A 12,570-nucleotide genomic window follows, 5' to 3' on the forward strand; every position below is an offset into this window, starting at 1 on the left:
GCTTATCACTTGCCTATCAGATATCAATGCTGGGTAACAAATTTGACAGAAGTACTGGAAATATTAATTAGATTTTTGTTCAGGAGGGAACACGTTGAATATGACCCATCTCATCAGCTCACTGTGATTTCTAACAGAGCATAACCCTATCTGCATTGGCTGACTGGTATATAATGCATTATTTCCTTTTCTTTTTCTTTTTTTTTTCTTTTTTATTATCAGTGCATGACACTAATTTCACTTTTAGTTTATTCTCACAACATATCAGAAATCATGATATCTAAGCATTAATAATTGTCACAAACTCTTTTTAAATGGGGGACTACAAAAGGAAAAACCAGGCAGTCTGAAGAGATAAGAAGGTGGTTGTAGAAACACGTAGGCCAGTAGCTCAAATACTATTTAAATTATTAATTACCAACATTTATGATCCTCTGCTGTCTGTGCAGTTGTATTCTACCTAAACTGAGTTGGTTAGCTTTGTCCATTACCACTATGATGCAGACTTTTATAGCAACCAGCATTACCCAGCAGCAGCAACAGGGTGAGGGGAAGTCTGAAGGAGCTTCCTTTTGGACACAGGAGCTTCTTCAGCTCACAGTCAAGACACAGAGGGGCAGGAAAGCTGTTGCCTTTGTTGTTCATGCTGTATCTGATGTATTAGGCCAGCATTATGTTTTTCTGTTTCTCTGTGTTGGAGGAGTAAAGTCCATATGGTCAGGTTCTGGCTCTGAAGCCACAGCTTGTCAGTCTACCAGCCACAAGTTGCTCTGTATTCAGTAGTGTGACAAGCTGATACCACTGGCAGAGGCTCTTGTGCCTGCTGCTCCCCTGGCTGAGGCTGAGGAGCAGTAGAAAACAGGCAGCTCTGCCTCTAAGGGTCACTCTGCTGGGCCACCATGCTGCAAAACTTGGTTTGTGGGCACTGGTATAGAAATAGGAGATAATTTTAAGCAGTTTCACTACAGAACAGAGAAGTAACCCACTAGTGCATGTATTTTTTTCTATTAAAGTGATTAATTTTAGGTTCTTAACCAGATCAAAATTAGAATAAATACAATAAAATCTGTTTAGAGCATGACCTCTATTTACAAAAGTAATAATGCAAGTGAAGTTGAAGGTAACATGGAAATACTAATTATTAAAACCTGCTTTTTAATATTTTTTTCCAGTTAGGTTGTTCTGCTCTGTTGTTTTCAGCTAAGAGAATTAACTCTGTGGTCTCCTCTTTTAATGTTTTTCCCACAGGTCCTAGTTCTGTAGGCATGGACTTCTCTTTACATGGGTTTGAGCATGTTTATGGAATACCAGAACACACAGAAGCACTTCTTCTCAAAAACACGAGGTGAAGGTGACAGACTGATAGTGAGAACAGTACCATTTTTGCAGAGGAGAGCTAAAACATTGTCTTAATAATTTAATGCAGACAAGAGCTTCAGATATGTATATTATGTAGAGGATATTTTAGTTTAACGACACAGCCCCTGTCCACGTGGGGTAAGTTGTTCTGCTTTCCCTTTCCACTGTAAAATTTCATCAATTACTCCTTCTGTTCTATCTCAATTTTCCATGTGGGTTTTTTTCTGAATCATAGGGTTGGTCATGTTTAAGCAGAACTCTTCTAAGAGCAACTCCATGGGATGACAGGAGAGTTCAGAATTCGCAAGTGAGGACTTTGAGCAAATGAACAGTAGTCTCCCTGGCAGCAGAAGTGTTTGATTCAGATAACAAGGACCAAAGCAAAGCAGCAGTAATCTAGGCTGTCCACATTTCAGCTCTGGATGCTGAACAAGAGACCATAACACAGGCTGTTCACTGAGTGGTCACTGAGTTTAGTGGGATGGCAGTAGAGCTAAAACTGGCCTGGTGCAGGATGCTTACCTGTAACAAGCTCATCTCTTTGTTTGTCCTAGCGATGGTGACGCCTACCGCCTTTATAATTTGGACATCTTTGGCCACAAGATCCATGACAAAATAGGCATTTATGGTTCAGTGCCCCTTCTCTTGGCACACAAGCCTAACAGAACTTCAGGGATCTTCTGGCTGAACTCTTCAGAAACGCTGGTGGATATCAGTACAAAGGCAGTAGCTGAGGTGAGAGTTGCTCACGTGCCACAGCATTTAATAACGCAAGAAAATGCTCCAAGGCAGGGCCAACAGGACATAACATTACTGGAGATTTATCTTTTGCTCCCTGATGAAGAGTTATCCATCTCTTCCTCCTGTCTTATCTACTGCTAAGTTTGTGTGTTAACTACTGAAAAGAGCAAGGAAATTACTCCTTTCAAGAACCAAGTTATAGAACTTGTATCTTAACAGGTCTACAGGAGAAAGCATAGAGAAAATATATAATTTTAGAGCAGAAAAAAATCTACACTGGTGGATGCAGCAGGCAGAAAAAAAGGTGGACAAAAATCTTGACAATCTCTTGGATCTGAGAAATTTTTCTGAGTTTTTAAATTCTTGGAATGGCCACACATTTCTGCTTAGCATATTCCTTCTTCTGTGGAATGTACTTGACCTTCAAGAAACGTTAAATGTTCAGGAAATTAACTCGCTCAACTCTTGAAACACAAACATATGAATTCTACTAAAATTGAAACCATGAGAAAAAAAACCTTTTCTTTAATCCAGCACTATATTGCATGGTTAAAATTATGAATTTCCTTTTTTCCTTATGATATAGTTATAACTTTTACTATCCTGCAGAAAATGCAGTCTAATTACAGAAAAGCTTTAATTACTTTGCCCCTCATCCCCCATTTTTCCTCATCAGCTGTTACTCTACTTTGTATAAGCAGTATGCAAGGTGAAGGATTTGTGAAGGATATATAAGAAACATTCAGTGTACATTCCTAATACCTGCCAGGTATGTGTTAGTGGGTTTCCATCTTTGCTCCTTCATTGAACAAAAGTTTGAGAGAGAGAGAGAGATTCAGTTTTACCTTGGTTTCCTTCAAAGCAGGTGCCATCCAGAGCTGCTGCAGAGGCTGCTAAGCAGAGAGCAGTGCCTCTGACCGACGTGCGCTGGATGTCAGAGAGCGGCATCATCGATGCCTTCCTGTTTGACACCTTCAAGCAGTTTGCAGCACTGACAGGTATGAGCTCACATATCTGCAGTCAGCATGGCACATTTACCTGGGAGGTTCCCTGAGGAACATGCTGTGCCCAAGAGTGGGTTAATATTTACCTAGCCCATTGTGTGCAGGAGTGCCCGTTGTTCCCAAACTGCACTTTGGAGAGCAAGGGCTGGTGCTTTGTGGAGACAGATCTCCATCCTTGTTTTCTCTAGCATCTGCAGCTGGGCAGATTTGGCCCTAATGAGCCAGTGTAATTACTCCTGTCTGAAATTGCTCCTTTAGACAAAGAGAAGAGACAGTGGGGGCTAGAACCGCCAGTTGTCACCAAAACAGCATGCCTTGTAATAAGAAAAGACTAAAGTTATGGAGAAGGTATCCTGGAGAGTAAAGAATAAGATAGGTGTCTGCCCAGGGTGACACATTAGGAGGGGAGCAGAGATGACATACGTATAATGGGAAAGGAAAGAAGCAAGAGGCTCAGGAAGATGCTAAAAAAGTTTCCCGGCTCCTTTTTTCCTTATGCATACATAAGGCAAATTTTCTAATTTTCATAATTTTCTAATTAAAAAAAAAATTCCTAACAATTGCAGTTTCATGGTTCTCCTTTTACTGCAGCAGCTGTGGGCATATTTGCACTACTCTGGTTCAAGTAGTCACAGGAATTACATTCTACTGATTAAAATCTATTTAGCTGTTTGCATTAATAACAGTTAAGATAATCTAGAACATTTTTACATTAGAAAAAATAAAAGAAAAATAATATATTGATTACTGGAATAACATTTCAGCATCATGGAACATGAAGTTCCTTCTTACTCTTGTGCTATCATTACAGCCCTCTGCTGTTTTTGGCTGTTGAGCTCGTTGCAATGTTTGTTATTCCAAGAGTTCAGTCACTTTGGCATGAAGAACCTGCTCTACACTCAACCAAGGCCAGCATTCCCTAGCTGCAGACAGATGCATGTTGATCATGTTAACTTTTCCAGAGTCTCTAGATAAAACCCTGAAGGGTATTAGCAACGTGACCTTCATTCATCCACTCTTCCTAGGCACTCAAGCCCTGCCTCCCCTTTTTTCTCTGGGCTACCATCAGTGCCGGTGGAATTACGAGGATGAGCAAGATGTCAAGGCAGTGGATGATGGTTTTGATGAACATGACATTCCTTATGACGTGATATGGCTGGACATAGAGCACACAGATGGCAAGAGGTATTTTACTTGGGACAAAAAGAAATTCCAAAACCCCAGAAAGATGCAAGAACATCTCAGGAAGAAAAAACGCAAGGTAAATAATACAGCAGGAAGAGAGAAAATATTTCTTTGTCGTGTGAAGCTACCCCTTCTGGCTTTAACCAAGGTACTTCAGGTACTGAAAGCAGTCTACCTCCAACAGAGTAGATTAGTCTGTGTTGTGATCTGGTGCACAAGCCATCTTCTTTAATTCAGCTCCTCGTTGCTGTGCCATTTTATTATTTCATTGTTTGTTCTGTACCCTGACCATAAAGCTAAGTTTGACACATGTGAAGCTCCATCTTACAGAGGCAGCCCAGTGCTGTCCTTGAAGGGCACAGTAGAAAATTTTTCTAATTAACATGAGCTTTCACCACTGGTGGTTACTATCCTTGCTTCAGCTTTTCTTTCGATTAATAATACCTTTTATTTTCTTATATTACTTGGTATTTGTCATTTATGTTGATACAATTGATTGCCACAAACTAAACGTTTTCTGCTTCTGGTGAAGTTCTGCTATGATGTGCAGTCTGTTAGCTTAGTTACTCTTTATTTCTGCTTTTACAGCTAAAATACTTTCCTTGGAATTATGGAGGTATTAAAACGTATACAGTTAATATCTAAAAGTTGTGGAATTGCTTAATGCAATCTTTGCCAAAAATCAATGAATGGGGGACTGTTGAAATAGCATTTGAGTTTTATAATCTTTTAGCTGGAGCTAAAGGACTTTCTCAGCTTTACAGCTAGGCAGTTAATGGCAGCAGAAGGTAACAGTAAAATACAATATGTGGACATTTAAAAACCTTAGAAAGCTGTCTGTTGCTGTTGTATGCTGTGAAATCTAAGATACATTTAAAGGTCTTAAGGCAAATAATTTTAAGCAGGGACACGAACATGGAAATCAGTTATTTTCCCATTCACAGAGTGCAGCAGTGAATTAAGCAATGTTTTTAGGGGTTGGGGTACTTGATTTTATCTGAAGCAATGGAGTTGGCCATTATTTCAGAGAGATAAGCATGAATTCATGCCCTCCTTGTGAATTCAGCTGTTATACGTAAGTATAGCACAGTATATACAAGAGCTGGTAACTGCTTTCTCAAGTTGGTGACAAAGGTCTCTCCTTGACCTGAAGTGAAATCATTATCTGCCTTTTCTAAAAAGTGAACTCTCACTATTTTATTCAGTACAGTTGATGCTAATGATGCTTTTTATTTTCTTACCCTGGCAGCTTGTCGTCATTGTAGATCCCCACATTAAGGTTGATCCCATGTACACCCTGTATTCACAGGCAAAAGAAAAGGGATATTTTGTGAAAGACAGAAATGGGCAAGATTTTGAGGGCATCTGTTGGCCAGGTAAAAAAAAAACTCTCTGTCTCTACATTTGAAGCTGTTTATTTTAAAAATCTTGTAGAATAGTTTAATTGGGAATTTTCTCTTGAGCTTTTTACTCAGAAACTACAGTGACTACATTATTGCTGCCCACGTGGAAAGCATCTGGGCCTTAGGCTGTTGTATAGGTGCAAAGGCAATGCATGCTTGCTCTTAAAATCAAGTAAATAATTGGGATCTCCCCCATGCACAGGTTCCTCTTGTTACCTGGATTTCACCAATCCTGAAGTGCGGAAATGGTATGGAGATCAGTTTGCCTTCAAAACATACAAGGTGTGTATTTATTTGCTCTGATCTACATATCCCAGAAAGCCTGAAAATAGGGAAAAGAGGGAAGATAGACTACTGGCTAAGTAAATTGGTGGCTTTTGTAGCTGTGCTATAGCATAGAGGAAATTTTCTTGATAAGCTGAAGTACTACAGAAGGATTTTCTCTGTGGACTTATCTACACTAAGGAAGCTGGAACTCATATGCCAGCAGTGAACCTGCTCACTGAACTGCAGCAGTAGGATGGACAAACTGCATTTTAGAAACCTGTAATCTAACACAGCTGCTGCAATTCCAGATTTTACTACCATGGTAGCACACAAGGACTGATGTAGGAGTGCTCTCTCATAGCTCATGGTCACTTTGCTGTGACCTTCCTCACAGCACCCCTGTCTAGTGCTAGAAGTGTATCAGTGAACACTGCTGGACACCTCCAGTTCCACCCCCTCCACCTCAAAGTTCTGCTTTGCAGTAGGGTTTTTGAAACAACTCCCAAGTAGACATGTGTAGTAGACATTTCCCAAGCTGCTTTTCCTCTCCAGGTTTTCTCTTCTGGCCTTCGCAGAATTTTTCCTCATGGCTGTTTAATACTTCTGTTTTCCTTGCCTCCTTTCCCTCACCAGAAGGCAGGAACAGCAAGTACCTCCTGAGTTTTGTAAGAATTGCAAAAATTAAGCAGGCTTGTAGGCTGCCACACTGACCAGAAGGGCCACCAAGAGAGGTTAGATGAATGACTGGCAGCTTTCAAACAACCACAGGAGTATAACTACCATGTCTTGCTACTCCTACCTCAGGCTGGTCTGGCTAGAGATAAACACAGTAGGTCACATCAATGGCTCTGCTACATCCTGTTTGCAACCCTGTGTCGTAGGGATCCACCAACATCCTCTTTGTGTGGAATGACATGAACGAGCCCTCAGTCTTCAAAGGGGCAGAACTGACAATGCAGAAGGATGCTGTGCACTACAACAGCTGGGAGCATCGGGAGGTGCACAACCTCTACGGGTTCTACCAGGTAGAGCACCTGCAGACACAAACCAGCAGCTACTGTCATTGTCTAATGTGGTGATATACACAGTACCAGGTATTCTGTCACCTCCATCAAGGACTGAAACTGCTGTGCTGGGTATTGCTGTATTTAAAGTAAACTTTGTGATTGGTCACAAGAACATGTGACAACATCCATGCCCTTCTACCATAACAATGTAAAGACATTGCCTGGGACTACACAATAGTAATATTTTTTTATTGTTCAAGTATATTCTAGTAAGAAAGTGTTGCTTTAATAATATGTATTATTTGTAGGTACAGAGTTGTTAATTCTCCTGCCTTGGAAGGGCTTAAAAGGCTTATAACAAATAACCTAATTATAGAATTTGTTTCCCTGACTCTTATATTCCTAATTTTCAGCAAATGGCAACTGCAGAAGGACTCATCAGACGTTCTTCAGGAAAAGAGAGACCATTTGTCCTCACACGATCTTTCTTTGCTGGATCACAGAGGTATGGTAAGTAAGGACAGACTGGATGCCTTCCATGCTGCTTTGCTCTGTTAAGTTTGGTGTAAGTAGTTAAGTCTAGAGAGGACAGAAACTATCTTAGAAATACTGACATGGTGAGCTCATAAGAGTGCAAGTGATGAACAACATCAGGAGAGGCTGGTAAAGTGTGTGGAAGTTAAAGGCAGAATAACAATCTGTTTCCTGTGACAAACCAAGACCTGTTTTTCATAGAGTCATTTTGGTTGGAGAAGACCTTTAAGATCATCAAGTCCAACCATGAACACAGCACTGCCTGGTCACCAGTAAACCATGTCCCTCAGCACCACATCTATAGGTTGTGGGGCAATGGTTTTAAACTGGAGCAGGGTAGATTTAGATTAGACATTAGGAAGTTCTTTATGGCAAGGGTGGTGAAACACAGGAAAAGGTTGTCCAGAGAGGTGGTGGAGGCCCCATCCCTGGAGACATTCAAGGTCAGGCTTGTTGGGACTCTGAGTAATCTGATATTGTTGGGGATGTCCCTGCTCACTGCAAGGGTGGTGGACTAGATGACCTTTTGAGGTCCCTTCCAACGCAAAGCATTCTATGATTCTATGAGCTACACATCTTTTAAATCCCTCCAGGGGTGGTGACTCCACCACTGCCCTGGGCAGCCTCTTCCAGGGCTTTCCAACCCTTTTAGGGAAGCATTTTTTCCTAATATCCAACTGAAACCTCCTCTGGTGCAACTTGAGCTTGTTTCCTCATGTCCTATCACTTGTTACTTGGGAGAAGAGACCAGCACCCACCTGTCTACAACCCTCTTTCAGATGCTTGTAGAGACTGATAGTTTTTACTGCATACTTTAGGAGCATGCATGCATAAAGAAAAAAAAGTTGCAGTGAACAGCAGTTCATCTGTAGTTCATGACCCTTCTTGTCTTCTTTCCTTAACTGCAAGAATAAACTGAAGCATATGTCCAGTTTCCCTGTGTAATGCTGAAACTGGGTATTTCCAGGGGCAGTGTGGACTGGAGACAACACGGCAGAGTGGAGTTACTTGAAAATATCCATTCCAATGCTTCTCACCATCAGCATGGCAGGGATTTCATTCTGTGGAGGTAAGGTGTTAGCTGGAGCTGCTCATGATCCATAAATCACTGATGCCACCAAGCTTGTATCCCAAGATAGATTTCAACACCAGTGGTGGAAAGCTCAACAGTCCAGTGCATTTCCAGGCAGTGTCACAAATTAGTCCAGTCTCAGAAGCCGATACCTGGGCTCTCACCATCATTTCTCCACTAACTCTTATGCAGTGTTTATGTCCCTTCTGGAGCAGTGGTCCTCAGGTGGTCTGCAGCATCATTGTCACAATCCTCTGTCACTGGGGAAGGGACTCACTCAGCCTCCAAAAGCTCTCCTCCGATTTCTGTTGTTATACTGGTTTCCCACTCTTACTTGGACAAGCAGCTGCCCAACAGAAGTGCGAGCAGGCTGTTAAATGCATGGCTTTATACACTGGGAATGTTTGTTAGAGGAGAACTTCACCTTTTTCAGAATCATTTCCCAAACTGTATTTTTATTTGTCCGCGCATTATCTAGCTGATGTGGGAGGGTTTATTGGAGATCCGGAACCAGAGTTACTCGTACGCTGGTATCAGGCTGGAGCCTACCAGCCCTTCTTCAGAGGGCACTCTAACATGGAGAGCAAGCGGCGAGAACCGTGGCTCTTTGGGGAGGAGAGCAGCCAGCTCATCAGGGCGGCCGTGCGAGAGCGCTACGTCCTCCTGCCCTACCTCTACTCGCTCTTCTACCGCGCGCACGCCGCCGCCGAGCCCGTCATGAGGTGAGAGCAACACCCAGCAGCTGCAGTGCTCAGCCTCAGGCAGCTGCTTGGAGCAGAGCAGTTAAATTAACCAGCTCTTGCTTTTCTGATTGCTTAGTTAAATATTATAAAAAAAAAAGTATTAAGTTCTGTTTTCATGCATTCTGCACGCTTTGGTAGAAGGAAATTTTATGTTTGTTATTTGTTTTCCAAGTTACACCTGGAACACACAATTCAATAAACACTGCACAGTCCTTAAACAGGTTTTTAAAGTACTGTGGACTCCAGATGTCTCATCATGATAAAGAACATTATGTAGTATTCCAGCCTACACTTTAAACAGTGGGTAACAGACTCTGAAATTGCTGACCTAAAAACATAAAGGCTATTTTGCCCCTGAGGAAAATATTTGTTACTGATGAATTCTTACTGTTACAAAAGCTTATTTCATGTTGATAATTTGATCCTTTATCTCTGCAGTGTTTCTTATCATTTTTCTTTTAGTAGAGAATCTAGTCATCTAGAAGAGATACGGAGTTAGGAAATAAATGTCTGTTCTGCTTTTCTCTAACCTCTAAGAAAGTACCTTAGCAAAACTGAATGCAATAATCTTTTCAGCAAAAGATTAATGTCTTTAGTGTCCCTGGTACTGGTGTATCTTTTAGATTGCCCAGAACTGTCCTTGTGGATGGCATTTACCTTTCCTTACTGTTACACAAATACAACACATCTCCTAAGCTTTAGAAACAAAAAGGTCTTTTTGACAAGGGTTGAGTGGTTTGAGTTTGGAAGCTGATTTGCATAGTGTGAGCGTCTGTCTGCACATGTGTAGGTGCCCCTGTTTTAGGCATTGACACAGCCAGTTTCTATCTTTGATGAAATGTGGCCATGAGCATTGCCTGTGGGCATGTTTATATTAAATAAAACTTTGATTTTGTTAAATTTGCTACAGTAGGTACAGAACTAGAGGAAGTGTGGTATTTTTTACTCAGAGACAAGCAGAGTTGAAAAAGTGCCTTATTAGCAAGCACATGAAGAGCAGGGCTGCAGGGAACAAGTGGATGCCTGTGAGTGAGCAGGTGAGAGAGGATTTTTCTGAAGAAAACTCAGACCCTGTCTCTGACCAAGCTGTTATTGTCATAATCTCTCAGACTTTAAATATACAACTCCTGTTCTGTAACCAGATGGTTGTTGCACTTCCCTTTTTTTGAGAAAGACTGAAAATGAAGTTCTGGAGCAGGTTTTTTGGTCGTGATCAGGAAGATACATGCTATAAAAGCAGCAGTGAGCTGGTGAGAACAGGAAGGATTGTGCTGCAGGGACTAGCTCCTCAGGTGTCAGCATTGCTGGCAAGCTGCAACAGAAAGGCTTATCCATCTCTCCTTTGCTGGAAGGAAGGTGTATGTGGTGCAAGTTTGTAAGGAAGAAGGCAGGAGAGAAGAAAGTGAGGCTGTAGGAAGCCACACCATAGGTGTATCGGAGAGTCTTAACCCGTGTTGTACTGAGAACTGTCGTCAGGGTACTTTTAAGGCACAGAAGAGGACCTTGCCCTATCTTCAGTTCTTGATAGCTGGTACCTTGTAAACAGCAGGAGAAAATGGAGCCTGAAAAATGCCAGAAGAAGGCCTTGAACAGGCTGGTAGGAGAGGAGGAACTAACTGAATCCCATTCTCTCTTTCTGCAGGGCTCTCTGGATAGAGTTTCCAGGGAAAATAGAAACTTTCGGTGTGGAAAATGAGTACATGCTGGGTAAGCAAGTGTCTTATCATTCTCTGGAATTTGAGTTAAATATTTTTGAGGTGATAAAGTGTCACATGGCAAAAATAAAACATGAAAAGTCCACCCAAGACTTTAAAAAATTACCATGTAACTAAATATAGAACTTGAGACCTCTTTAAAGGACCTGGCACTTTAACAGGACTTTGAAAATAGGAGGTCATATGAGATAAAGAAACCTGGTTCACTCTCACAAGTCACTTTGAAAGTACATGGTTGGGTTTGACCTGAAACTTTAAAGTTCACTGCAGCAGCTAAGACCACAGTCTGCTTCAGAAATGACAGTAGCAAACAGTTACCATCCAAAGCTGGTTGTTTTTTACTCTGATATGGCTGGCTGCTAAAGTCATTGTTCTGAGGAGTTAAGACATGAGTGTGTGTCTGTAAAGCACATTCAGCCTACATGGGAAGAGAGAATGGGAGGGGAATCAGGATGGTTTAGGTTGGAAGAGACCTTAAAAATCATCTAGTTCCAACCCTCCTGCCATGGGCAGGGGCACCTCCCACTCGACCAGGTTGCACAAGGCCCCATCCAGCCTGCTCTTGAACATCTAGTGATCCACAACTTCCCTGGGCAACCTGCTCCAATGTCTCACCACCCTCATAGTGAAGAACTTCCTAATTTTTAATTTAAATCTCCCCTCTTCCAGTCTGAACCCATTCCCCCCCTGTCCTTCCACTACATGCCCTTGAAAAAGTCCCTCCCATCTTTCCTGTACTTATAAGGGGCCTCCCTTTAAGTACTGAAAGGCCACTATATGTCTCCCCAGAGCCTTCTCTTCTGCAGGCTGAACAAGCCCAGCTCTCCCAGCCTGTCCTCATAGGGGATTCCAGCCCCCAATCATCTTCGTGGCCCTCCTCTGGACCTGTTCAAGCAGGTCCTTGTTATTCTTACACTGGGGACTCCAGAGCTGGACACAGCACTCCAGGGAGGGTTTGACCAGCACAGGGTAGAGGGGGAGAATCACCTCCCTCAGCCTGCTGGCCACACTTTGTTTGATGCAGCCCAGGATGTGACTGGCTTTCTGGGGCACGGGTGCACTCAATGTTGCATTTCAGTGTGGTTTTTGTTACCTCTGGGCTCAAGAGTACTCACTAATGTCTTTCTTTCAAATGAAGGGAGATTCACTTCTCATGCAGAAGCCTGACCAAGGTAGGCAGGACCAGGATGTGACTGGCTTTCTGGGGCACCGGTGCTCTGAATGTTGCATTTCATTGTGGTTTTTGTTACCTTTGGGCTCAAGAGTACTCACTAATGTCTTTCTTTCAAATGAAGGGAGATTCACTTCTCATGCAGAAGCCTGACCAAGGTAGGCAGGACTTGGCAGCAAAGCCAGGTGTGGTGAAGCAGAGCATTTCAGAGGACTCTAGAGTTCAGCTTGCATCACCAGTGGGCAAGGAAGGAAGAAGTTTATCAAACTGTAAAGTCTGTATACATTAATGGTGGGGTTTTTTTGAGTTAAGAAGAACCATCTCTAAGTTCAATAAGTTTAAAAAGATTTTTTAAGTTTATTTTTTTTT

At 42.1% G+C, this 12,570-nt stretch overlaps 1 protein-coding gene across 1 annotated transcript in view; it reads left to right on the forward strand.

Annotated features, from left to right (window-relative positions):
• GANC (glucosidase, alpha; neutral C) overlaps window positions 1–12,570 on the forward strand; it is a gene marked incomplete at its 5' end in the record, with an annotated part of 24,116 nt that overhangs the window by 6,173 nt on the left and 5,373 nt on the right. Inside the window, 11 exons of the mRNA XM_008942660.1 lie at window positions 1,249–1,345; window positions 1,914–2,094; window positions 2,963–3,098; window positions 4,130–4,365; window positions 5,539–5,665; window positions 5,895–5,974; window positions 6,841–6,984; window positions 7,380–7,476; window positions 8,468–8,569; window positions 9,051–9,294; window positions 10,958–11,022. Of these exons, the coding sequence (XP_008940908.1) occupies window positions 1,249–1,345; window positions 1,914–2,094; window positions 2,963–3,098; window positions 4,130–4,365; window positions 5,539–5,665; window positions 5,895–5,974; window positions 6,841–6,984; window positions 7,380–7,476; window positions 8,468–8,569; window positions 9,051–9,294; window positions 10,958–11,022 (1,509 nt within the window). The remainder of the gene's footprint in view (window positions 1–1,248; window positions 1,346–1,913; window positions 2,095–2,962; window positions 3,099–4,129; window positions 4,366–5,538; window positions 5,666–5,894; window positions 5,975–6,840; window positions 6,985–7,379; window positions 7,477–8,467; window positions 8,570–9,050; window positions 9,295–10,957; window positions 11,023–12,570) is intronic.

Source organism: Merops nubicus, unplaced genomic scaffold, assembly GCF_000691845.1.
Source record: "Merops nubicus isolate BGI_N331 unplaced genomic scaffold, ASM69184v1 scaffold18966, whole genome shotgun sequence".
NCBI lineage: Eukaryota > Metazoa > Chordata > Aves > Coraciiformes > Meropidae > Merops > Merops nubicus.